Source organism: Ascidiella aspersa, chromosome 6 (assembly GCF_963924565.1).
Source record: "Ascidiella aspersa chromosome 6, kaAscAspe10.2, whole genome shotgun sequence".
In the NCBI taxonomy this organism is placed as follows: domain Eukaryota; kingdom Metazoa; phylum Chordata; class Ascidiacea; order Phlebobranchia; family Ascidiidae; genus Ascidiella; species Ascidiella aspersa.
Window position 1 is genome coordinate 31473186 of NC_139452.1, and position 27553 is coordinate 31500738.

General features: G+C 32.8%; 1 protein-coding gene across 1 annotated transcript; it reads right to left on the reverse strand.

The window, feature by feature from the left end:
- Positions 1-1190: 1190 nt before the first annotated feature.
- Positions 1191-14117, reverse strand: LOC146141293 (uncharacterized). The gene is made up of 17 exons (XM_083392872.1): positions 14088-14117; positions 12271-12358; positions 11753-11797; positions 11066-11156; positions 10102-10206; positions 9087-9279; positions 7438-7579; positions 6877-7055; positions 5899-6061; positions 5480-5577; positions 4426-4599; positions 3607-3641; positions 3227-3296; positions 2654-2691; positions 2130-2199; positions 1708-1785; positions 1191-1280 (listed from the first exon to the last, which is right to left on the reverse strand). Exons 1-17 carry the CDS (start codon positions 14115-14117, stop codon positions 1191-1193), a joined length of 1689 nt encoding a protein of 562 aa, XP_083248998.1.
- Positions 14118-27553: the final 13436 nt, after the last annotated feature.

A 27553-nucleotide genomic window follows, 5' to 3' on the forward strand; every position in this document is an offset into this window, starting at 1 on the left:
GATTTTAAAGTATATTTTTTAATTTTTCTAGATTTGACATAGGAACATAATGTACAAAATACAAGCGGCAGACGTTTAAACAAGCAAATTTTAAAGTACAAAAATACAGATTTAAAGTGCTTATGGATGGCAAAAGAACTGAAGAAACAAGTTAAAGCTGAAAAGGTAAAAATTATCAGTACATCTATAAATTCAACAGGTAGAAAAATATGAACTCATTTCACAACATACTAAGTAATTGCATATAAAGGTATAGCATAAATTCTAATCAAAAGCTACTTGCACGAAAAGAATAAAGTTTTTAAAAAAGGCACCAAAAACAATATATCTGACAACGGTTTGATTAATTACAAATCCAAAATCAGCAGTAGGAACAAATACTACTGTAATATATCTTGATTTGGTTAAAAACGGAAATAGTGGAAAATTACAATGTACAAAAACTAAAGGTAGTAAACGGTTTAAACCACAATTATTAAACATAAATAAAAGTGAACATTAATGCATATTTTAGTAAAAAATTTAAATTGCGACAAAAGGTATATTTATAAGATTTTTAAGGTAGGAAATTAGTAAAATTAATGAAAGGGTTTTAAAAGTTAGGTAATAATTTGGAGACTTTAAACGGAAGAAGGAAAGTGTGCGGAATGTCATGCCCGATCCGGGTGGTAGAGTATCGGTACTCGTCCGACACATCACCAATACTAAATAAGACAGCTATTTATTTAAACTTCAGTGGAACACCCCTTCTTCCAGATCTATCAAAGAGAAAATTTATTAAATAGCGTCGCGGAGTGAAGCAACTTAATAAAGCAAATGTGTAAAACGATTATAAGTAATCAAAATGGAATTTACGTAGAAAGAATATCAAAGGCCATACAGAAGTAGGTTGCATTTTGAACGTTTCGAATAACTCTTTATTCATTTTTCATGGACGTTGAAAATGAATAAAGAGTTATTCGAAACGTTCAAAATGCAACCTACCTCTGTATGGGCTTTGATATTCTTATTACGTCTTACTACAACCTCTAACCATAATGTTTTTTTATTTTAAAACAGTTTTAATTCGTAACAATATCATTCAAAAAGTTTTTTTCGATTTGTTGTGATTTTTAGGCACATATAATTTTAAATATATCAAAATTAAGACAAAAAAACAAAATTGAATTATAACAGCATTTAATTTTACCTTAGTTGTAGGAATTATCAGATGCCAAAGAATCAACTTTTAAAGAGAGCTCGTTAATTTTCAAAGTCAAGTCGTTGTGCATGTTTTCAACCTGAAACAAAAAAATATCGATGTTAAACAAATCGATTTAAATAAAAAAACTATTTACTATCACTTAAATAAAATCAGAATTTTCTTTGGAATAACAGAATCTACCTGAATCCGATATTTGGTTTACCAAGTTTCTGTACACTTACAATTTTGTTTGTTTAAAATCAACTAATTGCCTCAAGGAAACATAAAAATCAAACCAAAATATTCAACCTGTTATATTAAATCTTTCTTTTGTATAACATTACTATTAGGTTACACTATGCAGGATCTGTAATGTAGCTTGCAATAATGAATTGCAAAGCAAAATGGGTCAAGAAAAGCGACATCATGTTTCACAATAACTGAAGAACGTCTAAATTAAGATGATGTCAATTTACCCGAACTTTTTGGCTTTAAAAGTATGAACAAAACACTTAAATACTCACCGCACGGGCGATGTCATTAAGAGAAGCTTCTTTGGCTGGAGTTGAATCGACTTGCTGAACATTAGAAGGCTGCTCAACCTGTGAATGTGAATAAAAAGTTTGGAACTTAAAGTTTAATAATTTAATATCGGTATAAACGTTAAGACGCTAAGCAGAAAATCAGTTTAACATAATAACAATTTTCAATTTAAATGCGGAGACAGTAGATTATAATTATCAGATGCAGCGCAAACTTTTTAAAGAAACGTTATGCACTTTCGACCTAAATAAACGCCCAACCCTCGTGAAATATCATAAGTTTCCAATCTGGGTTCACGGATTGGCTAAGCAGTATTTTGTTTTTGGCGAGAGTTGGGCCTTTTAATTTTTGCATCTGGTCACCGTGATAAAGGATTAGGCAATTGAAAGATTTAAGCGCTTACCTGGGTTTGCATCGGTGTAGATGTTGTAGTTTTAAGCTCAGTCGGTAATTCGTAGGATTCAGATTCAAGTCTAACAATGTGAAATTATAGTTAGTGATGTTGAAATCAATGCAAAACACGTAGATCACAGGATATTTAATTGTGAAAGGCAGCTATGGCCGAGGTCGTGAGTTCGAACCCCACCGAAGGCTATATAGTTGTTTTTCTGCCTTGCTTACACCATTGACTGATGCTTAGTATTTTGTTTCCCAATATTATGACAAAAGTATCGCGATCCGATTCGATCTCAAATAACGTAACCGGTACTATGCTCTAAAACGCTATATTTTTGACTTCGGAATTCTGTTCTTTGTCAATTTCAATGTAATGTATTCGTAGAAATATATTTATTTTACTAGGATATCTACAATGAATCGCAAGGTAAAATTAATCAAGCATCCGATTGGCACCGGTATCACCCTCACACCGCTCCAATCCCAATCTAGTAAAAGTCAAACGAGGTTAATAATTTTCTGACAACTTACGAGTAGATTTGCTGGTCCCCGGCTGTTCTTTCAATTACCTTAAAAACAAAAACTGGCATTTGTAAAAAAATCCAACGTTTTATAAAGTTCGCCCAAACAGGCAGCATGGTGTTCCAATGTGGAAATTTTTTATTATGTCATAAAGCTAGTAAATCTGTTATGTATTAAGATATCATGGAACAAGCAATAATCTCATTGTGGATCGAACCCGTCGTTATCCTGGCTTACTGTGCAGTGTTCGCCGCTTTGTTATTCCCCGCGCCAGGACAATTAGCTTGAGCAGGAAAATATTATAAAAACACAAGAAATGTCCACGATATAAAGACAGTTTAATTTCTGTTGCAATAAAATATTTAAAAATTAAGAAGTCACCGGTGAGGGGCCGTGATTCACCCAGGTTTGTTTTAAATAATAACCCTCCATGTTTAGTTTAGTGTTGATTGGGATATTTGTACTTTAGCCTAATCGGTTAACCAGATAATAAAAATCAATTATTATCAGACTTTTCGCAAAAGTTTGGCCTTTTTCAACTTTTGCATTTTGTCACCCTGGTTGAAAGATTTAAGCGCTTACCTGGGTTTGCATTGGTGCAGATGTTGTAGTTTTAACATCTGTCGGTGATTCATAGGTGTCAGAATCCAACCTAAAAATTCGTAATTAGTTAGTAATGTGGGGGTTAATACACAATGATTACAGGATATTTTAGTTGTAAAAGCCAGTATCCGATGAAAGATACACACATGACCGAGGTCGTGAGTTCGAACCTCACCACAGGCTAGTTGTTTTTCTGGCCTGCCCTGCTTACATCATTGACCGATGCTTAGTAACTTTGTTTCACAGTTTTTTGGACAAAAGTTTTGCGGCCTGACACCGAATTACGTCACTACTTTACTCAAAACACTAAATTTGCCAAAATAAAACAAATTAAGATTTATAGTTGTATGACAACTTACACGTAGCTTTGGTCCCTGGCTGTTCTTTCAGTTACCTTAAAAAAATATAAAAGGGTTTAGAAAAAATTGAAATATTACATTAACAAGTTAAATTTAATTTTTTTAACAAGCTTAAACCCAACCAAAAGAAGTCGCGATGAAATGGGGAATAACTGAACATGGAATTTAATGCCTTTCTACCAGAAGTGGGCAATCGCATGAAAAACAGAAAACGTTTTGGATCGCTGGGCTGAAAAGAAGCTCCGAATTACATATAATACAACGTGCTATTCCCTTAAAAAAATCTAGAAATTTTCTTAAAATAAAAAATCAAAACCAAAATAGCACCAATACCTCATAGTAGTAATACAAAAAAAGATTAAGACTTAAACCAGTCGGAATAACACCTATATGGCCAGAATCAGGTCTAAACAACATTTTAGCCAACCTCAAACCCCACCCACTACCCACCAATAACCCAAAACAACTAAAAAAAATGCGGTGTTAAAACAGCGGCGCCCCAACGGCGCCGGTCAGACTAGGGCGTTCAAACGTAGTCACCAAAAAGCCGATGCCAGACCGACGGCCCCCGATCGTCCCATACCCTCTACCCATAAGTTCGGGCGTTATTTTGGTCATTTAGGCCTTATTTGAAATTTGGACTTTTCCGACAGATCTGGGTCTTATTCAAACGATTAAGTTCCCATTCTGTAGTAAATATTACTGCGCATTATTGTGTCGTTGGTTTTCAATACCATGGTTTTATAGATTATTCTGCATTAGTTATTATTGTGTTATCCCGTCTACTTTGAATAAAACCCGTCTTTATTCAGTCGTTACCTGAACAGGTCCACGTTCCACTTTGTTTGGTTCAGTTCGTTCCTCGGCGCTGAAGTAAAGCTCGGCTGTGAGTCGGGTTACGATCGACGGAATCTGCTTCTTCTCGTTCATTTTTGTGTCAGAAGTGCTCGACTTAAAGTCGTAAGCGACCATGTGGTTCACACGAGTCAGTATCTGAAAAAAAGCTTTCATGAAAACTAGCAGGATATAATACCAGTGTAGTTTTAAACAAGTTATTTCAAGATCCAAGTCAAAATCACTGCTTTAAATAATCACTATTCATATAATGTTATATATCATTTGAAAATAGTGACTTGTCTTTGTCTGTCTTTTGTCAAGTCTTACACCCACCATTAAAAATTAATAAACTGATACAATTATAATAGGCAATAATTCACTAAAAGATAACTAACTAAGATAGTCGTAGCTGAGAAAATGGCTGCACAAGTCGAGGTTAGGTGTAGGAACAATTATGAACTATGCTAGCATTTCTTAGTGAAATAATTAGGTGAATTTTAAGCTTAAAAACAGATATATAAATATATTAACTTTGTGTTATTTACTACCGATTTTTATATCAAGACTCTGTTGTCTTGGAAGTTTCATAAAAACTAGTTGTAATGTTTTTGCAGGTGCCAAACTATTGTGCTATCCACCAAATTGTGAACTAGTTACGGACAAGTTTTGTTTTTATGTTAAACTTTATGTATTTTCAACACTATCTTTGAATAGTGAGCCTTTAGGAGTAAGTTTTGTTTATAACCTAACCTGCCTTGCACGAAATCCCTAATTGATTGACGGATTTCGGTTATATAACCTCTTTAAAGGCTCCAAGGGTACTAAAATATATGTTTATCGTTGTTCAGTACGACTTCTGTAGGAATATTTGACTAAAGCGATTAATTTTACCAATTTAAATGTGCTTTGCTTTATGTACTATTAATTCATACACAAAAACAGATCGCCAGATCGCAGTTGTACACTGAAAGTTGTAACTGTCCGGAAACTTTAAACACTCCAGGCTTAATACGTACTTTAACACTAAAGCACGCACCTGCATAATCTCCTTTTTGTGTCCCCACGATCGTAGACACTTGCAAAGGTTTTGGATGAAGATGGAACCACTGCCTTTACTTCTCCACGAATAATAATCTTACAAAGGAAAAAACAGTTGAACTATGACCCCCAAACTAGAACTAATCAACAAATTCAGTCTAAAATGTTAGCAGTGGGACAACTTTGTCGCCGTTTGGTTGTTTTTTATTATGGAACACAAAAACGTTTGTTCGAAATTTTTTAAAAAGAATTTAATTTCTGTGGGGAGAGGATTGAAAATATTAATTTTATCTTATTTAATATGAAAAATATTATTTTAATTTTTTAAAGCTTGAAAGCAACATTAAATCCAACAACACTGCTAAACACCCGAAGGTGGTAAATTTTTTACGAAATTCTTGAAATTTTTAGCGATACCTTCCACTGTGGATTGTCCGATGAGAAAATCAGCCTCGACCGGAATCGTGTGAATCTCGATTCCGTCCACCTGATCGTCACCGGGGGGCGGTATACTGTCCACGGAGTCACTTTGAACTTTTCGATAAGTCACGCCTTTGTCACATTTGAAACCACGACAAGCCTTTAAACATAGAAACACAACATTTATAATTTTTGTATAATATTATTACTATAATTTTACAACAAAATTTTTTGGTGTTTAATCTTGTGTAATCAAGTGATTAATTTAAAAAAATAGAAAATTCTGTTGTGTTTAAGAAAACGCTATAAAATGTTTTTATCTCGGTATAATGTCAGCTCAAATTTACAAAATTATGTCTGAAATTTCAGTCACTATTATCAATCTATCTCTAATTTAAATATCAATAAGGTAATTTAAAAAAAAATATTCTCACTATGGCTGTTTGGAGCATGTTTATGCAAAATCTTGTCATTATTAAAATAAGCGATACTTATGTGAAATTTAAATCATTATTTTATACAATCTGAATAAAAATAATGCCTAAAAAAATGTTGTAGTTATGATCTATTTCAATAATAACAACACAAGAATAATAACTTAAATTTAATTTAATATTTCTAAATCAGTAGTTCTTAACCTAAAACAAATGTTTAAAACAAAATGTTTCCTGTATAAAAAATTAAAATGGTTGCAGGTAGCAAAGAAACTTGCCAAACATATCTGAATTTGTGTCAAGCAACAATATATTTTCAATGTACAATTCGATAGTTCGCAGCATGTTTTCAATTTTAGACTTTTCAGGCAGGATTCTAAAAAAAACAGCCATTAAAAATATTATTGATACAAAAAATTGCAATTTGTTACTTTAAAATTAATAAGGAAAAAATCAAATTGAATTGGTGTTAAGCAATAATTTTGTTTCAGTAAACAACGCATTAATTTCTGACATTTTGTGCCAGAATACTTTTTCTAACCTGTATAAAAAATAGCTTAGGTTTTCCAGCTAGTGAGGGGCAGTTATCAGGCCTGAACATCGCAGTTAGATCCTTTAGTTTGAAGGGTTTATCGTAAGCGTACAAAAGGTCGTCCTCTCCACCGTGCGTGAGAATACAACACACAAAGCAATCGTAATCACTGTGGTCTGCTCCAGAAACTAAATTGGAGGAAAATAAATAGATGAAGTCAGGGTTGTTATACAGTTTTAAGGCATTCAAAAACCTTTCCAAATATTTTATAGAGACCTAAATTTGGATCGCACAACATTTTTTTAATGTAATTTGAGAACAAAACAGTACAACATGGTCAAGTGTTTATTACGACACTTTATGAATGCATAATTTAAGCAGCAAATAAAATAAATTCATAAACTTTTGGAAACACAATGATTGTTTAAAGACATTTTTGTCACTTTAAAAAAAGACATAAATTGTAGTCTTTTCATAAATTTTTTTAAAAACTTAAAAACAAAAAGGACAAAAACAGAATCTAAATTTTAAAAATAATACAAAAGAAATATAAATTTATTTTTTGCATACTTTGTTCCATCCATGCTGTGATCTTCTTTTCAGTTAGGTCGGTAAAGACACGAACTGCCTTAAACCCAAGAAACTTTGCCGTGGATTCCAAGTTTGCCGCGTCGATGTTTGTTCCGTCGCGTTGATCTAATGTGTCAAATTTCTGCAACAAACATATAACAATATTAAATTTTCAAATGTAAAAATACTTTTGTATATAATTCAAAACAGATAATAATATATAGAGTGATTAGCAAAAGCAGGTCTGAAGTGTAAATAAATTCTAAATTTCCATCAATTTTTTGTTAAACATTTTTTCAGCAAACAATAATAATCATGTTTAATGTAATTTCCAGCTTGACCGGAGGTCGTGAGTTCGAACCTCACTGCAGCCTAGTTGTGTTTCTAGTCTGCCCTGCTTGCATCATTGATCGACAGATTCGAAAAATCACGTTCCTTGTAGATACTCGACTCCAAATGACAAGCCGCTAATTACCTGTCCTTAACTTCTAGCATTGTAGACAGTCTTTTTACTCAGTTAATATTGACTTGAATTAAGTATTTTATTAATTGAAATAGTAGTGTCTTCATTAAGCACTTCGGTGTACTAATTCCCTTTTGTAATGATTTTTTCTCTCTTTTTGAAGGGCTGGACAACTCAAGTTCTGAAGAAATACTTGCCAATTATCGATTCAGCACACTCAATATTGATGACTACTTGTATTTTCTGTAAACATTGTGTTATGGTGGCCAGGTTACACAGACACATGTTTGTTACTTTTGTACATTATTTAAAACAGGTCTGAAGTGTAACTCATTTATTAAAATTTATACAACATTCTTTCTAAACATTTTTTCTGCTGTAGTTTTTTTGTCAAATGTCCAATGTATGCAATTAACAACAATAGCATATATTTCCCCATGTAAGTTAAATAAAACACTTTTTATTGCAAAGAAGTAGGCAATAATTATAAAAGAACAATTTTTGTTCTAACCGTTAATTATTATTACTGTCTATAAAACAGGTATAAAGTAAGTAAGTATTGTTTCTGTTCGTGCTGGAATAAATACAAAAAGAAACAATTTGATGCTGTCGGAGGTGCAATGGATATAAGCGACCTTCCAGTCAGCCACATGGCAAAGGTAATATCATTTTTTTACCAATATAGAACAATATATAAAAGTGAATACATATAACCATTAAGCCTAATTTAACCGGGATTTTTTTTTTATCACTATGTAATAAATGTGAGCAAACACAAAGCTGGTGATTATGTTTGTTAGTTGTGGTTAAAGAGTAGACAAATAGAACTTTGTTAAAGATTAACCAGTGGTGAACTTAACACAAGGATAAACTTTACCTCCTGCAACATAAAACTAACAACAAGTGCAAAACAAACCCTTAGAAATAAATAAAAAAAATGGCATCTAAATTGTGATTTAAAAATACAAAATGTTTTTTTAAGTTAGGAACAAAAAATATACCACTGTTCAAACTTTTGGAAAAATTGTAAATTTAAAATAATCTTTGAAGGTTTTAGTAAATGCAACGTGCTAATTAAAAAAAAACCTTACATTTTTTTATTAATTGGTTTCCGTTTCCCCGGAAACAAGTCGAAATGTTCTAAATTAATTTGCCCCGAATAGTTCTATATAATTTCTCTACCAACCCTTTGATTAAAGATGACAAAGCAGCCTCTCTCATTGTGTTTCATGTCATATTTAAACTCTTCGTCCAAAGAAAGCTGTGAACTTGACGTTTCTTCTTGTGGTTGGACTTGCACGTTCGACCGAGTGACGTCGTTCCAACTAGAAGTATCAGCAAAGCCACCTGCATCTGTAACATGAGCTTCATCGAGGATCCTGTGAGTAAAAATTCACTGTTGGTAAACATTTTTATTTTTTTAATTGTTTTTCAAGCAAAAATTTATTTAAGTGCCAACGTTTTGACCACCTATTCTTCAGGGCAATGTAATTGCATACAGGTGAAATAACCGTAAAAGAAACAACAAGAGACGAGAAAAACCAGATAAACACACGATAAGCAGACAATGCAAAAATCAAGACTGCAGCTTTCTAAAGCCCGCTACACACACAATGATAGGAAGGTGTAAAAAAATTGTCTTGCTTCATGTTTATTTTATTTACATGCTGATGTATCCCATGACTCCAAAAAACCCGGAGATGTTATTCCACCTTGTTTTTTACTTTATTCCCAGTAAATTTGACAAAACTAAAAAAAAAATTGCAAATTTTAAAAAGTCTCAAAGTCAAGTTATTTGTTATAAATGTCAAACTTTTTAAATTTGGTAAACTCGTCCAATTCTGGGTGATATTTATTAAGCAAACAACAAAACACATAAAATATGTTTCTAAAATGCAAAAGTGAAGTACAATTGTAACAAACCAGGAGACGAGCTATTTAATGGGGAACAACTACTTACAATAATACTAGGTAGCGAAAAATAAATTTCAATAAAAAACTTAACACTAAATTCAACCTGCAACACTAAAAAATTGAAGCATGACTAGTTATTGACGTAATGATGTACACCCTACAACAATTAAAAATCAAACAACTAAAAAAAAATCTTGAAATAAATTTTGTATACTACAACTAAACACATGGAGCATTGAACTAGTTGTAGCGTTTTTATAAATATTATGCAAATGAGATTCACTCACGGCGCAAAGTGCTTGATTGAATTTGATGCGTTTTCTTGCTTGAACTCAAATCCTTCCCCGTTGTCGAACGTTTGAAACACGTCTTCTGCTGCATCAAAATCAGGTCTGGATTTACAAAAAACATAATTTATAAATAGTATCAAGTGGGACCATAATAACAAACTCCGATGAGAACGACTGGCATAACTGTTCTTCTGGAGTTGACTTACGTTTAGCAAGATTTGCGCTTTAATTTTGATTTTGCCTTTAATGCTTTGCTAGCTGCACTGATATGAAAATGTGACCATACAACAATAAAACAGACTCTCATGTATATTAACATTGTAGTTGGTAAAATATTGGTTATTAATGTCGATAAAATATTTCTTTCCACTGTCAATAAATATATTTTAACAAAACTCATAACCAAAATAATAGTTGTACAATTAAATAGATAAAACAGTACTTTTCATTCAAACATCAAGTAATTTCAATATTTCATATACATAGAATAATTTTAGTAAATTAAAACCGATAATACAAAGTAACATTCGTCTAATAAAAGCAAATGACCAATTCGAAAAGTTAAACAATAGAAAATTTGGTTGTGTTCGAGGAAATGCTATACAATGTATCAATAAGTTCATTTAAAAAAAATTATTCTCACTTTGGCCGTTTGTAGCATGTTTATGCAAAATATTATCACTATTAAAATATAATTGGTCAATTAAGAGTATTACCAGATTTAGATTAAAGGCCGTCAAATGAGATTTAACAAACACAGCTAAACAATAACTAAGCCTAGAATATTTTAATATTTAAAAGCAGCTCTTCTGGTAAACTGAAACTTCAAGTATGAATTACAATTACCAGAGGAGCTGTTGTTGATTATTATAACTATGCCTGGTAGCAACAGTTCATATACTGGAGTATTTATATTCAAGTTGGAACATTTTTTTGACATAACATTGAGTTATAAACTTACTGTGGTGTTAATTCACCAAATAAGGCATCTTTAGCTGAAACTTTAGCAGTGCTTGGTTTTGCTTGAGCTATCCTTCCCATTAAAACATCTCCTAAGTAAAAAATAAATATTGGTTTATATTTGTCTTGTTGATAAACGGTATTTTACTAAACCGGGGTATGTCAAACATTCTCTTTTTTCAATGTTTTACTGTAATTTTTACAAATTAAAGAAAAGTAAAAAATAAAGTAAGTGGTGATTGTGTGGTGGATGTATTCTTCCCATTGGCTGAAAATCAGGCCGGGAATGCCTAAAATGCCAGTACTGTTCAATCCTCGGACAACTGATCTCCCATAAGGAGCCTACCTGCAATGTATAGCTGACATTAGGTACAATGCAAATCCTACACTAGTCTTAGTCTTTGGGTCCACAAGGGTGTATATATTTTATAATTGTTGGAGAGTTACATTTAAATTAGTAGTTTTTATTAGACTTTAAAGACCTACCGAGTGTTTTTTAGTGACACATTTTTCGGACTTCTGGCATAAGACTGAGATAAGAACAACATCAACGTTGAAATAACAAGGGGGCCACAAACTATTTGTTCAGTAAAATTTATGAAAAGTCTGCCTAATTTTCGGGTAAATAAGTTAGTTTTGATGCTAGATTTTAACTAATTAACAACGAATAAGTGAGAGAACAAAATACCTGCTCGGTTTTTCTTGCTGGACGACACCAGTTGCTCACCAGAACCTGCTTTGTTAAAATATATTTTATTGTATATACGTGATAAATTAAATGACAGCTCCAAAAATGGGGTAAAGTGGGGATTTGGGGGCTTTAAGAATATATTTTAAGTTACATAAAACTGGAAAATAGATTAGTGATGCTTTCCTGCCATTGTTTAATATAAAAATTACAAGGTTTCTGTGTTTTTTAAGAAAAACGTACAGTATCGTGTTAGGGGAAGTCCCAGATTTTAGCAATTTCAGTGTGAAAACTTTGGGGTGTCTGTGGAGCTCCTAAATGTTGTCCAATTGTTTTGAAAACTTATGAAACTTATTTTTATGTGACACATAATGGGAAATCAAGCAGGAAGCATAAATTTTCAACAAAAAGTTAAATCTGAACAACCCTAATGCTAGTATTGTTGTAGACCTTTTTTTTAACTGCACTAATCACGACTTATAACTTAATGTAATGCTTTTTTTGTTTTATAATATTACCTGACGCTATGTTTCCACTCAACTGAACATCCTCACTTTTGGAATTAAACGGCGATGCATCGGTCGTATCAGATCCAGAAGCAACAAACTACAAATAAAAGTTTGTTTCTATTGTTAGCAAACACTATGTTAATGGGCACTGGTGTAGAATCCTTTCACTAAATAAAACAAGTTGTCAAAATTGAAATTGCAAGAAGGGAAGTAAATATAGGAGAATAAATATCACAACAATACTTCATCTAGCCCAGGTTGGCAGAATCTTGCCAGCCTTCTGGTGACAAGCATTTTTGGCGAAAATTCTTCGGTTTTTGATCACGCCCCTTAAATGATGTGTTCGCCTAAGGAATGTATGAACCTTGCAATGTTTTGGCGATAAACAAGGCTATTAATAAGTTAATTAGACAACATTCTTCGGTTTTTGATCACGCCCCTTAAATGATGTGTTCGCCTAAGGAATGTATGAACCTTGCCATGTTTTGGCGATAAACAAGGCTATTAATAAGTTAATTGGCTATTAATAAGTTAATTAGACAACAAAACGTATCGCCGAAGGCGCAAAATTTTTTGTGACATCAAGTCATTAACAAATACATAAGGGACAAGTGAAGGTACAACCTGGGGCCTGGGGTGTACGTACATGTCTGCTTTTCTTGTTTTAAAAGTGTTACATAGATGTGAAAATGTGCTGCTCAAAGCCAAATTGAAAAGCAGGAAAAAATATTCTTTGGATAAATTTCCAATTTATATTGCTCGAAATAATGATGTTTATAATAAAATTGAATAGAAATTGTCACAGTCATAGTGTATCAAGCCCCATAGTATGCATATTACCTTTGGGATAGATTTGTTGAAAACAAAGACACATAAACCTAGCAAAACAAGGCTGAAGGTCACGCGAAGCGCGAAAATTTTTTGCATTTGCGTAATTAAACATCCAAAAATATACTTTAGGCCTTAGGGGGAGAAGCATAGCCTGGTACATTCTTAATATGCCGATGTGAATGTATACCTGTATATTTAACAGGAATAGGGAATTCAACTCAATATACAGGAAATCAACTCAATATAGAAGTACTTGCCAATTTAAAGTAAAACTGCCAACACGTAACAATTGTATGATCAAAAGTGTGTACTTTTTTAAATAATAAACAGTCTATATGCCTTACGCTGGCTTTTTCTCACTAAACAACGTGCTTCATATTACCGTAATTTTTTTCAAAATGACACAACAAAATTAATTTCTGCTAATTGTAAAATAGATGTGATTAAATATGTGTGGAAACAACCACAAGTAAATTTAATGTTGGAAAAAAAAATTTTTTTTTCAAATTTTATTTTTTTACTTGAAATTTTTTTTGCACCAATTTCTTCGGTTTTCTGATTCTTCGGCCGACATAGTCGCCAAGTCGCCAGCATTCTGCCATACTGATCTAGCCTAACCCCAACAATTTACGTTAAACAAATAGTCTGGGTAAAGGAATTGGCGCTGGTCTAGAATTCTACCACAATACATATCTTTGGTTTGGGTAGGTTAACCTTTTTCATAATATTACTTGACCAACCCTAACCCAAATAATGGGCGTTGATTTAATAATTATTCTAGGAAACAATTTAGATTTAGCCAGCTAAATACCACAGTTGAACATTTTTTCTGTTGTGTTTTTCTTTTTGAAGTTTATTAAATGTAAGATATAAGTATATAAAAAAGGCTGAGAAAAAAATAAAAGGCATGCACTGCAAACAACATTTTGGGCCACTCCCTTATTCATTGCAGAAGTAGGACTCTAGACCAGTAGTGGTTAAATAAACATACTTACAGGGGGAGGTGCATCCACTGCGTCCACCATCCTTGTGGTTTAAAATCCAAAATTTGGACAACGCTATTTTAAACACACAGACAGTAGACTTCTACAGAGGAATATAATTTAAAGGCTTAATTGTATTATTATTACAACACCTGCTTCATATTAGTTTGTGAGCATATCTTAATTTTTAAAAAACACAATGTGAATGTATGGCTTAGGTAGACTTTCGTAAGAAATAAAAGATTCATTCATTTATAACCAAAATTACAAAAGAGAAAACTAAGGGAGTTAGTTAAATTACTTTATTCACACAAACTTTGGCAAGTGAACAAAGTTTTTTCAACCGACCATAAAATTAAACATCCCCCACAATTTTCCCATAATTCACATTCGCGGGGAACACTCTGACCTTAGGTGCACCAAGTTCCCTGACTATAACCCAGACTATAAGATCTTATCAAGATCTGCCATACTTTTCAGAAAAATCACCCATTAATATCAAAATTAGTTAGTTTAGGTCCTAATAAGAACAAAATTTCATCACAAAAAGGCATATTTTGGAACACTACATACGGATCTGTTCATAAGTTTAATGGTGAAAATAACGGCCTAAATAGACGTTAAAAGCGACATGCTTTATTTTCAAACGTTTCGGCAAATTCATATCACTGATGATGGCATTAGAAATTGCCGAAACGTTTGAAAATAAAGCATGGCGCTTTTAACGTCTATTTGTGCCGTTATTTTCACCATTAAGGTATATTTTGCTTCTTAATAATAAAGCCAGTTCAGAGATTTACTGCTTAAATCAAAAACAAAATTAGATATTTTTGTACAAATACATCTATCAATGAAAAGTTATTCAGCATAAAAAACACATGCTAAAATATTTATTGTCTTGGATATTGTCTGGTCCAAATATATTAAACTGCTTTCTTGAAGCCAAATATCTTTTAACGAAACCAGTTTAAGCTGGTGGATTTAGGAAAACAAAAAAATAACCTTAACTAGGAAACAGGAACTAAACAAAAAACAACTACCTAAAAGCAAAAAGTAAGAATTTGTTGTGGCAAATCACGAAATTACAATAATCACATTTCTAAATCGTATGAAAACTTATTTGGTCGCTGGTCTAGAATCCTACCACAACGCACATTGTTTGGGTTAAGGTACGGGTTAGTTGTTGTGGTAGAAAGAAATATTTTATCTTTAAATTGTTTTTATAAGTTTCAAAAAATATAATCATTTAATGCTAACTTAAAACTCTAAATCAAGAATATTAACATTATAAATTTCACGGATTCATTAATTTATTAAATAAACCCCTACTAAATAAATAAAATATATAATAATTTTAAATAGGGTGTTTCCCAAAATCCATATAGAATAACGCTTAATTTTCCCAATAATTTTTTCTAAAAAATATAAAAAATATTATTTTTTAAGTTGTAAAAATTGAAAAAAGTAATGAAAAACATTTATTTACAAAAACTCTGTTTATTGTAAACAACTCTGTCGTAAGTTAAAAAAACGTTTTGGTGACGAAACACTTGCAATACTGACGTAATTGTTTCGCGCGAAATCTATTTATTTTTTCAGGGGTGTAAACCTCCTTTTTTTTAGGGGTGTATGAATTTGTCGCGTGTTTGGTTCACATATAACAACTAAGAAGTGAGACAATTTCACGCTATTATAATGTTAAAAGGGGAACTAAATATAAAAACTCATGGGAATATTTGTAAGCATTTAATCATTAGTGCTCTATGATTTAATAGATTTTAAATATATTTTTTTCTATTATTTGCTTAAAATCCGTGCTGTAAGCTTTCTCGATTAAAAGCACAGTTAAAGCATTCGGCGCTGGTCTAGAATCCTACCACAACGTTGAAATGATTATTAAGCAATGCATAATATGTGGGTTAGGGTGTCGGTTAGTGTTTTATTGTTTAACACTATTACTGGACTCACCCAAACCCAAACGCTAACCGGCACCCTAACCCAAATAATGTTCGTTGTGGTAAGATTCTAGACGAGCGCCAAGCATTCTATTAAATTATTGTTAAAAAACCGAACTCTCGCAAGATGCTTGTTTTAAACATCGAGGCATCAATCGTACAATGGTGGGGTCGGATAGTACAGTTACCCTTTCTTGAAATACACACACGCTTTTAACAGCAACAATGTTTTGTTAGTTGTCTGACCACTCTAAAAACCTCTAAAATTTCGTACATTTAACTTTATATGAATCGCTATAGATTGCGTCTTGCATAGCTTAGATTTACAAAACCCTGCCCTGATTCACAAGCCAACTAAAACAACAAATGTTTACTACAGAAATCAACGCATGTTTGTCTTGAAATCGTTTGATTCGTCAAAAATCAAAGGAGAATTAAATCTTTTACAATTTAGGCAAATATTCTTTTTAAATTTCATTTTTTATTTTTTGCAGCATTGAGTGATGTCAAATGTAATTCCTTTTTGGTTCAGTTCTCGGAAATGTTTTTTAGCGGTTCTGCTAATAATCTTGATCATCGCCACAAACCAACTCTATCACCTGTAACGGACTAATTAATAACAACACAAAAACTAATTAATAACAACACAAAAACTATATAGGCCTACTCCTATTTGACCACAATATCAGTCCATATAAATTACTCTTGCGTATAGCTTTGGGTTAAGCCTATTTATGATATAATGCTTGCAAAAAAACACAAAAGAACTGTCAACCAGTGTGATTTAATATTTACAACCTGCTATAAATCACCACTGACAAGGCACAAAACATTAAACTTAGGTTTTACTGGGCAAAATTAGCAATTATATTGCATATTACAAAAGTAAAGAAATGCATATTGGGTTGGGTTTGAACTTTGAAATGTTAAAAAGGGTAGGAAAGTACAAAGACAACATATTGCTATAGGTTGTTTATCACTGCTTATATCCGGGGTATAGTACTGGTGAACAAAAGAATAGAACGTTTTTACAGGCGCACAAACATTGATATTGTGCGGATTAAATTTGCACAACAAAGTTAGAAAAAAAGTTGAAAAACAGTGGGAGTGCTTACAGCCGATGAAAGTTCCAAGTTAACAAAAAGAGAAGTGCTTAGGAAAGTGCGAAAACCTTTGAACTTAGCTGAACATAAAGTATCAAGATTAGCTTATATGACGTAATTACAGTCTATAGGAATCATTTAATGATTTAAAAAAAATTATGTGTAAGTAGCTAAAATAAAAGGGGCGCAAAGTGGTTCGAACACCAAAATCAAATAAAGACAACACAAATAAAAATGATGATATAGAAAATATTTTGAAGAAATAGATCCACGTTCGAGTAGTTGACTAAGTAAGAATCCTGTAAATATAAAAGATAGGATGGTTAAATGGTCGCCATTTTACATCGTAATGTTTTCGGGTAATCAAGCAAACAATTATTTTACTGCTGGTAAACTGTGTCACCATAAGCTATTTTCTAAAAAAAATAAACCAAACTAATAGACGTTCAGTTATATTGCAAACTATGACTGAAATTAAACGGATATCAGATCAGCAGCGCCTTTTTAGCATTCTACCAAATTATGTTATATTTCTTTATATACTAAAAGTACGTTCGTGGGTTATGCGTCTATAAAAGATTCTTGCACCAAGAAACCTTGTTTTGGCATCGATTGAATATATCTACCAGCTTACTGAGCGTGGTACTGATTGTGCGGCTTCACATTAGGCTAAAGTTTGCATGTTTGTATTTTTTGAAAACAAGAACATGAGTGATCATTTTATTTTAGGAAATTGCCTGAACACCATGTGATTTAGGGGACTGCAATCTCATTTGAAAGTTACATTATATGACGTGGCACAAACCCAGCCCTTGAAAAATATGCCTCCTTTGTGCAGTTGTATTTAAGTGTGCAACATTATTTCAACCATTTTTTTAACGTGGGTATAAATAAACAAAATTTTATAGCAGTAAATACTACAAATAAAGCACAAACACAAACAAAGAAAACAAAAAAATATAACTTAATTACCTTGTACCTTTCAACTGAAGCATTCCAGCGTCCTAGTAATATCCACTAAGTTCCTCAACATCTTTGAAGACTTGATACAAATGAACGAGCAGATGTTCACGACCTTCCAGGAAGCAATTCAGAAATATTTCCCATTTTTCATCACCCTTCTTGTCTCCAAAAAGCTCCGCTTGTTCAGCAGCAGTAAGGGGATGAGACGCCTGAAATATGGTAAAAATGCAATACTTTTAAAAACTACAATAACGATATGTTAAATTTGAAGATTGATTCCGTTAATAAACTGAATAAACAGTTTAATAATGAAATAAACAGTTTAAGGCGAAAGAACAAATTGTTTTTCTGATATTGTTTATATTTGTCCCCCAGTTGGTCGGTCAAGGTGTTTACGTGTTTGGGCCGACACTAGTAGTCCAAGCAACTTTTGTTATTCCAAGATGAAGGCGACACACTAGTTAACTGGTAAAAAATTCTAAACTAGAGACCACCACAGGTATTTTGTCCATTAAGAAACAAAATCCCTGTTATCTGATATATTTTATTTGTGCTGTTGCAACCCACCTTATTTCTCATGACGGTTAAAAATTCCTCAACATTTCTGCAGCTTTTAACTTTATGCATCCCGGTCACTTCCCTCACAGATTGTGGGAGAATTTCTAGAGATATGTCGAACTTTTGCTTCTCTTGGTTGTTTCCCTGATCGCAATCTAACAAGAGACGTTTGTCGAAGTGGTTTAACCTCTCGTGCAAATCATCATCTTTGCATTGTTTGAATTTTATCTCGACACCTTTGAGACTTTCCGTAACCTTGATCAACTCATTTTCAATATGCTTGTGGGCATCCTAAAAGAAATGTGTAGTTAGATAGTTGGTCGGGATCATTTTATTTTAGAAAAGTTTTTTAAGGAAATTTGTCAGAGAGTTTGTTTATATAATGGATATGAATAAATTTTGTTATAATTAATTCCTTTGATTGCACATTATATGTTTAACTTTTTTTTTATCCTAGGCTAATTGTGTTTGTGTGACTAAAAACAAAGGTGGCCCAGAATAGGAACCAGGCAACATCTGTATTTTGGACTTACACTGATAATCAGGAAAAAGGTTTATAAAATAATATGGTAAAAATGTTAGACCTTATTAGGTGGTTAAAAATTATAATTGTATGCTGTGTAAGTTACAATTATTACCGCACCACAAGAAAACGACGTTTTTTTGAAGCCTCCCAAAACACAGGATGTTTATCAACATATTGGATAGTGCAGCGCTTTTCTGGGTCAAATTCAAGCATTTGTCGAATCAACTCTCTGGCCGTGATTTTTTGCTCTTTGCTTAAGCTGTCATCAAAATCTACAAAAAATATTAATGACAAAACACTTGAATAAATAAAAGCAACACATTCATTCAATTAATTAAACAAAGCATTATCCATGATTAGTCACAAAACAGTATTTTTGATGTACTTCGGTTTTAACATTGCATTTTGAATAACACGGGCAGGGGTGGATCCAGGATTTTGTTTAGGGGGTAATAAAGTTATGCCTCTTGTCCTTCAGCAAGCTGTGGCTGCAATACAGACTTGTTTGGCTCAACGCAAAAATGAGTTTGCTTACTTTTAAATTGATTACATTTTTAATTTTAAGAAATATGTGACATTGTGCTTCATAGAGTTTATGGGTCACGGAGCTCAAAATGCAATACTATGCATAAAATGTAAAAACAGCCAAAAGCATAAAAAAAACTTATATTTTTGAATTTATATAGAAAACGTTGGCAAAAAATTATAGCATTAAGTAATAAAGCGTGGTTGTGCCTACAGGTTTACGCGAAGTCATTGTAAACGGACAAATGCAGCCAACAAAAATTGTTTTTTTGAAGACATTTCGCGAACAACGCGTTTGAGGATGCAAGGGAGGCCTTGGTTGAGATTTATATTTACTTCTTGCTTTGTACCACTTACATATTAACTATGTGTCAGATTGCTATATCAAATTTCATTTTGGAAGGCAGAACTAAAACAAGACAAGGTATTTACCTTTTAACTCCAATGTTGGTTTATTTTGTTTGCTTACATTGTATCGGTGACCATCGATGCCTCCAAAAGGATGACCTTTTCCATTGGTTAACACAAAGTACCACATTATTCCAAAACTGAAAATGTCGTAGGATGAAGTCTAGATCCGAAAACACAATGGTTTTATAATGGCATAAAGATAAGCAAATTATAAAAAAAGTTTACTTACAGTTCTGCCTACTAATTGTCCATCTTTACCCTTTTTATAGGCTTCAGGGGGCTGATACAATTCTGTACCACAGACTTTTGTGTACATACTAGATTTTTCATTTTTTTGAATTTTTCGACTAATTCCGAAGTCTCCTATTTTTACAATAGCTTCTTTTACAGTGGCACTCTCACATTTTTCAGTAACAAAGAAGTTGGTTGGCTTTATGTCTCTGTGAACTAAAGCAAACTTTTCAAAGCCAGATGTAGTTAAATTAAATGACTAAAAAAAATTGTTAAAATGGTGCATATGCACTGAACGGTGTTGAGATAATAACAAAATTACTTACTAATGCGTTTAGAGTGCAGATATTTTAATCCTGATGTTGATTGTTTCAAAATTTCCAAATGGGAAATGGTCAAATAATGCTGAATGTCCCTTTCATTAGTCACGTTTTCACCTTTTTCAACATCAATCCAGGTTTTGGGTTTTTTAAAGTACTAATCCAAAACAAATGCATTGTTGTTGATGGCATTTCGGAATGGAATAGTAAACATTGAAAAGAGCACAACAGTAAAAGTTTAATTTATCACCCGATCTGTTAGAAATTAGTGCATTTCTAAGCAAAAAGGTCTACGACGTAGATAAATTGAAAATATTCGTTGAACATTCACAAAATATTACAAAAAGTGTGAGATGGCATTAATAACACTTGACCCACCCTAACCCTAACCCTAACCCAAACGCTAACCCGAACCCAAATAATGTACGTTAATGTAATAATTATTTGAATGCTGATGAAAAATCCGACACTCGGGTGGGCATAAGATAGTTTCTCGTCTTTGGTACCATAGGATTGTTACGTCACAAATTGAGGTATTGGAGCCTAAAGCGTTTATGTAATTATTAATTCAATGCACATTATTTGGGTTTAGGTAGGTCAAGTATTATTAAACTTAATCTTCTTATCCACATTGTTAATGCAAATTAGTGCATTGTCCGAGACCTCAAAGTGTAAAAGTCGGACTTTTTGATACTTTGGATGCACTAATTGTCGTAGAACTTTTAGCTTAGAAATGCACTAATTTCTAACGGATCGGGTGAATTTAATACATACATCATATTTTAATACATACATCTTCAACTGTTGTACAACAGAGCTCCATCACAAAGGCGTAAGATTGATCGGAATCCTGGAACACAGTAAACAATTTCCTTGAAACTATTAATATTTGCGGAAAATTTTGCTAAAACTATTTGTTTTTCAAGTTTCGAAGCTAAAATAAATCACCTAAAAGTTAATAATAAATATCCTGAAAAAAGCTACCCTGAATTATTTTTTTTATTTTTTTTTTGCATGTAAATCAAACTCTTCAATACTAACCATTGACCAAAGGCCATAAAAGTGAACAACGTGTGCATCCTTTAAATCTAACAACAACCCTTCTTCATAAGTGCTCTCACAAATATTTTTGTTAATTATTTTTGCACAAAGTGGTTGCTTTGTTTCATCACTTTTTTTGTGGATCCTAAAATCAAGTTTTGATCATGGTATTATAGTATAAACCCTTGATATGTTAGCAGTACTTGTAGTTGTAAGCAAAAATGCATTACATGATTTTTTATTCATTTTTAGTAGATAAAACATGGGAATATATTAAAGGCAGTGGTTTAAATTATTTTCAGTTACTGGTTTGTTATTGCATACAGATTTTTAGGTTTAACACATCAATGGTAACCAGGGGCGTATCCAGAAATTCAAAAAGGGGGGGTTACGAATTTTCAACTTAGGGAATTCCCCGTTGTTTTTTCGTCTGACGTTAATGACGTCATAAAATAGTGACGGATAGGACGTCATAAAATAGCGATGGTAATGACGTCATAAACAAGAAAAAAAAATCATCCGAAACAGCCAATTAACGTCCAGCATAAGCGAACATTTAGACGAAAAGCGAACACGTGCGTTATCGACAATCCTGCCAGGCGCCAGCTGCTTAACCGCTTAGTGTGCAATCGTTAACTTCAGGCGAAAAACTAAACCAAGACCGTGAAATATGTGTGATAGATTTTGATAGATCCATGTACGGGACTAGGCTATATTACAAGCACGTCTTTCGCCATCTGCAATACTAAACGGAGATAGTTTTTCCCGGGTGTTTTTTCGATTAGCGCGACATATAAAACTATTTCGAAAAAACGGTCTAACTCTAATAGTTAGTTAATTTAGTTCAGCGTTTGATAACCGTTTTAAGTTTGGGCGCACCTGGCGAGCGAAGCGAGCGCGATTTTTTTTTTGGTATAACGGCGTTTCTTTTAAATTTCTTGCAAGTTTTTATTACATTGCCGAAAATGAAAAATGTTAAAAAATATGTAAAATATGTATGAATATGTTTTCGGTTTGTCCGCGACGCACTTGGCAGCCTTCCACGGCGCAACGGTAAAGAAGCGCTGATCTAGTTCAAAATACAGCATCAAAACGTTAACAAATGGGACGTGGTAAGATCATTCGCGCGAAGCTCGAAAAATTTTCGCACTAGCGTAGTTAAAATAGTCAAAAAGTATTAGAAATGAACTCGTGTATAGTTTGTCAAAGAGGCGACGGGCCCGATACAGTAGGTTGCCGACCCCAGCCTTTCACCAACATCTAATATTAACGCAGATAACAAACAGCGAGAAACATCAGCACCGTCTACCTCGACGTTTTCAGAGAGAAAAAAGCGGAAACCGCTTGATTTATATTATTAATTGTCGAACACACACTTGCTGATCAGCCAACCCGAACGAATAACGAAAGGCGGAAAGAGAAAAAACTATCTAGCGTTTACGGTCGACCAAACAAAAGACGAAAAACGGCGTTTTGCGTTTGATTTTGGTTTTGCATTAGCTTGAGACGCGTGACCCAATTACATTTAAAAACACGCAGCTTCGGACGGTGAGTAAAACTCCGAAAAAAAACGAACAAAAAACGATAATGTCACTTACGAAAAGGGGGGGGGGGTCCGAACCCCAACCCCCCCCTGGATACGCCACTGATGGTAACATGTTACATTAAAAAGATTTTTTGCTGATATGACTTTTTACTAGACACTAGACATTTTAATTTTTTAGAAAGATTTTTTATGTTAATGTATTTAATTTTATAGTAGAAATTAAACAAACTTACGTGTAAACCTTTACAAACGATTTATCATCATAAAATGGCTCTCCCTTCAGTAAATACCGATTATTGAAGTCATCTTTATTGTGGTTTAATTTTTTTGGCTCCTTAAAAAGAAGAAATTAGTTTTTTTTTTGTTTAAAAAACATCCGACTCGAAATCGGATAATACACAACCTAAATACAGAAACACAATACACTTTTGACTACCTGAGTCCAACAGAGATACAGAAACACTTGCCATTTTAACAATACAAGCAGGGGTTCAAACATAAAAAAATAATACAGACATTTTTAAATTAATTCAAATTAAGCAATATGTTGACTTACTTGTGTCGTAGAGGGTTGTTCAACAACTGTATCAGATTGTGTACTCCTGCCACTGTTTCCATCCACATTTCGTCCCTAAGATGAAAAAATCTGGTTGTTGATTCGTTTAATGACCTTATAAATCCCTATCGAGCATGAGTTTTCATGGTTACAAAACAATTCATTTATAAACAATTTAATTAAAATCCAACCAGTTACAATCAGTTAAAGGGTATGTGTAAAAAAATAGTTTTCATAAAGTCATATATTGCAATTACCTGCCAATCAACTTGGGCTCTAATTTGTTGTTTATCATTTTTTTTTATCAAACCTATTTATTTTAGAGTCACCCCAGTTTACAAAAATAAATTAAGTTTTAGAAATCCTAATAAAAATAAATCATATAAAAATGCGTTATTTATGTAGCTGCCTTGTTCCAGCTTTGTAAAAAAACATTTTTTATTTTAAATGCAACATAAAACAATACAATATATTTTTGATAAGTAGCCTCTTCAGCAGAATAATATTTCCACTAAAACTTTGAAACAAAATTTTTGTGTTTTTTTAATGTCTAACCGAAATACCAATAATTGAATATACAGACATTTCTAAAATATATAAAAGTTTGTTTAAAGTCAGAAGCACCAAACTACTGCAACCTACACTTGTTTTCAGGATTGTTAACCCAAGCCAATAAATAATATGCGATTTACAAAGGATATATTTACATGAATCAAATCCGCACATTGATGAGGTAATTCAGCTATTTTTTTCAATATTTCTTTGTACTCATCCTGCTTCTTTGTGGCTGGATGTTCCGTCTACCAAAGTTTTGCATTATTAGACTACTTTAAATCGTTGATGGAGAACTAAGTTGTGCAAAGTGGTTTTGCACCAAACCACCCTCTCTCTCTCCACCTCTCCTGTGTCTTTGTTAATTTTAACAACAAAATGGGCTAACCATTCATTCATATATCACAAATTGGGGTAAATACAAATTTTTCACACGAATTTGCGATGTTATTTGCAGTTGTAGAGTCAATGCCTTCACAACATGTTTTTCAAAATCAGCTCGATTAGCTATTTTTTGTGTGACTTGGGGGGTGGGGGCACAGGACACAGGGCAATTACCAAAGAGTTAGGAACCACTGATCAAAAGGGTAGATTGCCAAGCTCTTTACAAGCCTTGTTAATCACAATATCTAGCTTTCAGTGTGGCTGGGCTGTGAGTTCGATTCTCATTCCATGTTAGTTTCTCTAGAGTCAATGCCTTGTTTGCAAATAATTTTTTTTTCAGCCAACATCTTAGTTAGCCTAACAAGTAGGGATGTTCAAAGTAGAATCCCAAGGTATTCTAGAATAATAGGTTTCGAATCTAGAATAACGAATCCAGAATAGCGAATCCTAGTATATTTTTATTAAATTATTTAACCTCGATTTTGTTTGGGGAAGGGATTAATCTTAATCTACCCTACAGGGCCCACAATCACAGCAATAAATCGCCCAAACAATTTTCTAACATGTGTACATTATAATAAAAAAACTCTCTCATATGTTTAACATTCTTAACAACTGTCATCTGAAGCCGTTCTGTAAACTGGAATATGTCAACTGTCCAGGTTGTGTCCAAAACTTATATTTTTGCCAATAGTGAGCAAATGCAACACTGCACACAGAAGTCTTAAGCAATTCGGTCCTGTTTTTGAAAGCATTGTTAAGTCTTATTGCTTCTTTTTTGACTAACATGATCTGTTATGCAGTCAAATGATGTACTGCAAAGAATACAAAGTTATTATTGACATAACGAATTCTTGACAATTACGTTGTGCATAACTGCATAACTTCCCTGAATATTGGCCTAAAGTTGACCTTAAGTAACCCCATAGCGCATTTTGTGGACGGCCAGCACGTTTTGCAACGCTATGTTACTTTTGCAACTTAACGCATTTAGGGCAATTGCTAACTCCACACCAGACATAACACGTTAGTCGCTCGCCCAATAACGCTTGATTGACACTTAATTATTAGACGAACGTTATCGCGAGACGCGGTAATTGGTCGCCCGAAAAAACGCTGACACTGCACTACGAGGTTACATTTAAAGCAAGCACTATACATTGGTCGCCGCAGCGACAGGCCAAATTACCACACGCGTTTGTACAATTAGGCGCGACGGTCGGCGGTAAAACATTAAATTATATCGGTTCCAATTACCCGAAATAAATGGCAGAATTGGATTCGAATCTCATCTGGATTCGAATCCAAGGATTCGATATTCTACTTTGAACATCCCTACTAACAAGACAACCGGGCAGTGTTATAAACAAGTGTTTTTAAAATGACTAAAGCCCCAGTTAAGTCATTTGTAAAATAAAAGTCCAAGTCAAGTCTTTTTGAATAAATAACAAGTCAAGTCATAATTAGAGGAAGTCAACCTCAAATCACATTCTTGCCATAAAATTAAATCGTTAAACTATTAGAATTTTTAAACTAGTACGACTATAAGCAATAACTGAACTAAAAAAAAGAAAATGCAACATCTAGCAAGCGATTTGTTTTATGAGCAAACATTTAGGTAAATCGCTCAATTTTATAAAAAAATTTATAGAAAAATCACGTAATTTTGCCCTAATGACTTAAGTCAAGTCAAGTCATTTGAAAACAGTGACTTAAGTGCATTTAAGTCAATTCATTGATTTGAGTCATTACAACACTGCAACCTGGTAAAGTATGCTTTTTTCAAAGTTATAAGCAAGAAACAATATAAATGGTTCTAAAATGGCTTAATATTTAATGCAAATATTAGTTTTATTTTAATTTTGTTTATTTGATATGTTCAATGAATTGGTAAAGGTTTACTGAATTTCACATTTTCCATGTAACATAAATTTAATAAAGATTGTAAAGGAGCCTCAACAATTTTGTAGACTAAATTATATAAACAACTTACAGAATGTTTGCTGCTGTCAGTTGATTTCTTGCTTGGGTGTCTAATACTTTCTTTGTTGAAAGCCTTAAGTAATATGCAGACACTAAACGCATAATCCTTCAAGTTCTAATTTGTCTTTTTGGCATATTTATACACAAGTATTACTATATTCAGCCACACATTTTCCAATTTAAAAAAATGTAATAGCATTTATAGGAATAAAACTATTAAGCTATAAAAAAAAATAAAAAACTTTCATTAATTTTTTATAAAAAACAAATCAAATATAGGAGGCATGACATCTTGTAAAACTGTGAAATATTATCTTTGTTAGTTTAAAAAAAAGCATAAATTGGATATATAAATTGGGTTTTCAATAGGAATTTAAAAGTATTTCATAATCTTATTTTTGGCTTTTGTTAAGCCTAAATCAAGTAAAATTGATTAGTTGATCTAGATCCATTTATAGTGACATTACACAAAGGCACAATCCATAATAGGGGTGCTGTATGCCAATAAACAGTTAGGAACAACTAGGCTAGGTTGATAAAACAACATATAGGCTTACTTGAATTAGAGGTCGCTCTAAGGTTGCATCACTTTGAGTGTCTATACTTCCAAGTAAGTCTTGTAATCCCTGTTAAAGTCAGAACTAGGGCATTTAAACTTCACTTCAAGTTTAGCGCATAAATAATACAAAACTAAATTTTAAACATAGTTTATTTCAAATAGAGTTAAAAGAGCATTATATTTATCTAAGTTGTCACATTATATGTAAAGGTGTTTGTTTTAGACTGAAGACACTTCATGTTTAAATTTAATCTAAATGGGTTAA

Bases quoted from the DNA above. Each gene is read 5' to 3' on its own strand.
- LOC146141293 (XM_083392872.1), bottom strand. From the start codon at position 14,117: ATGGTGGACGCAGTGGATGCACCTCCCCCT. The intron at 12,359-14,087 runs GTAAGTATGTTT...TTTTATTTGTAG, and splicing joins CAGTGGATGCACCTCCCCCT to TTTGTTGCTTCTGGATCTGA. The intron at 9,280-10,101 runs GTGAGTGAATCT...TTTTACTCACAG, and splicing joins TCAATCAAGCACTTTGCGCC to GATCCTCGATGAAGCTCATG.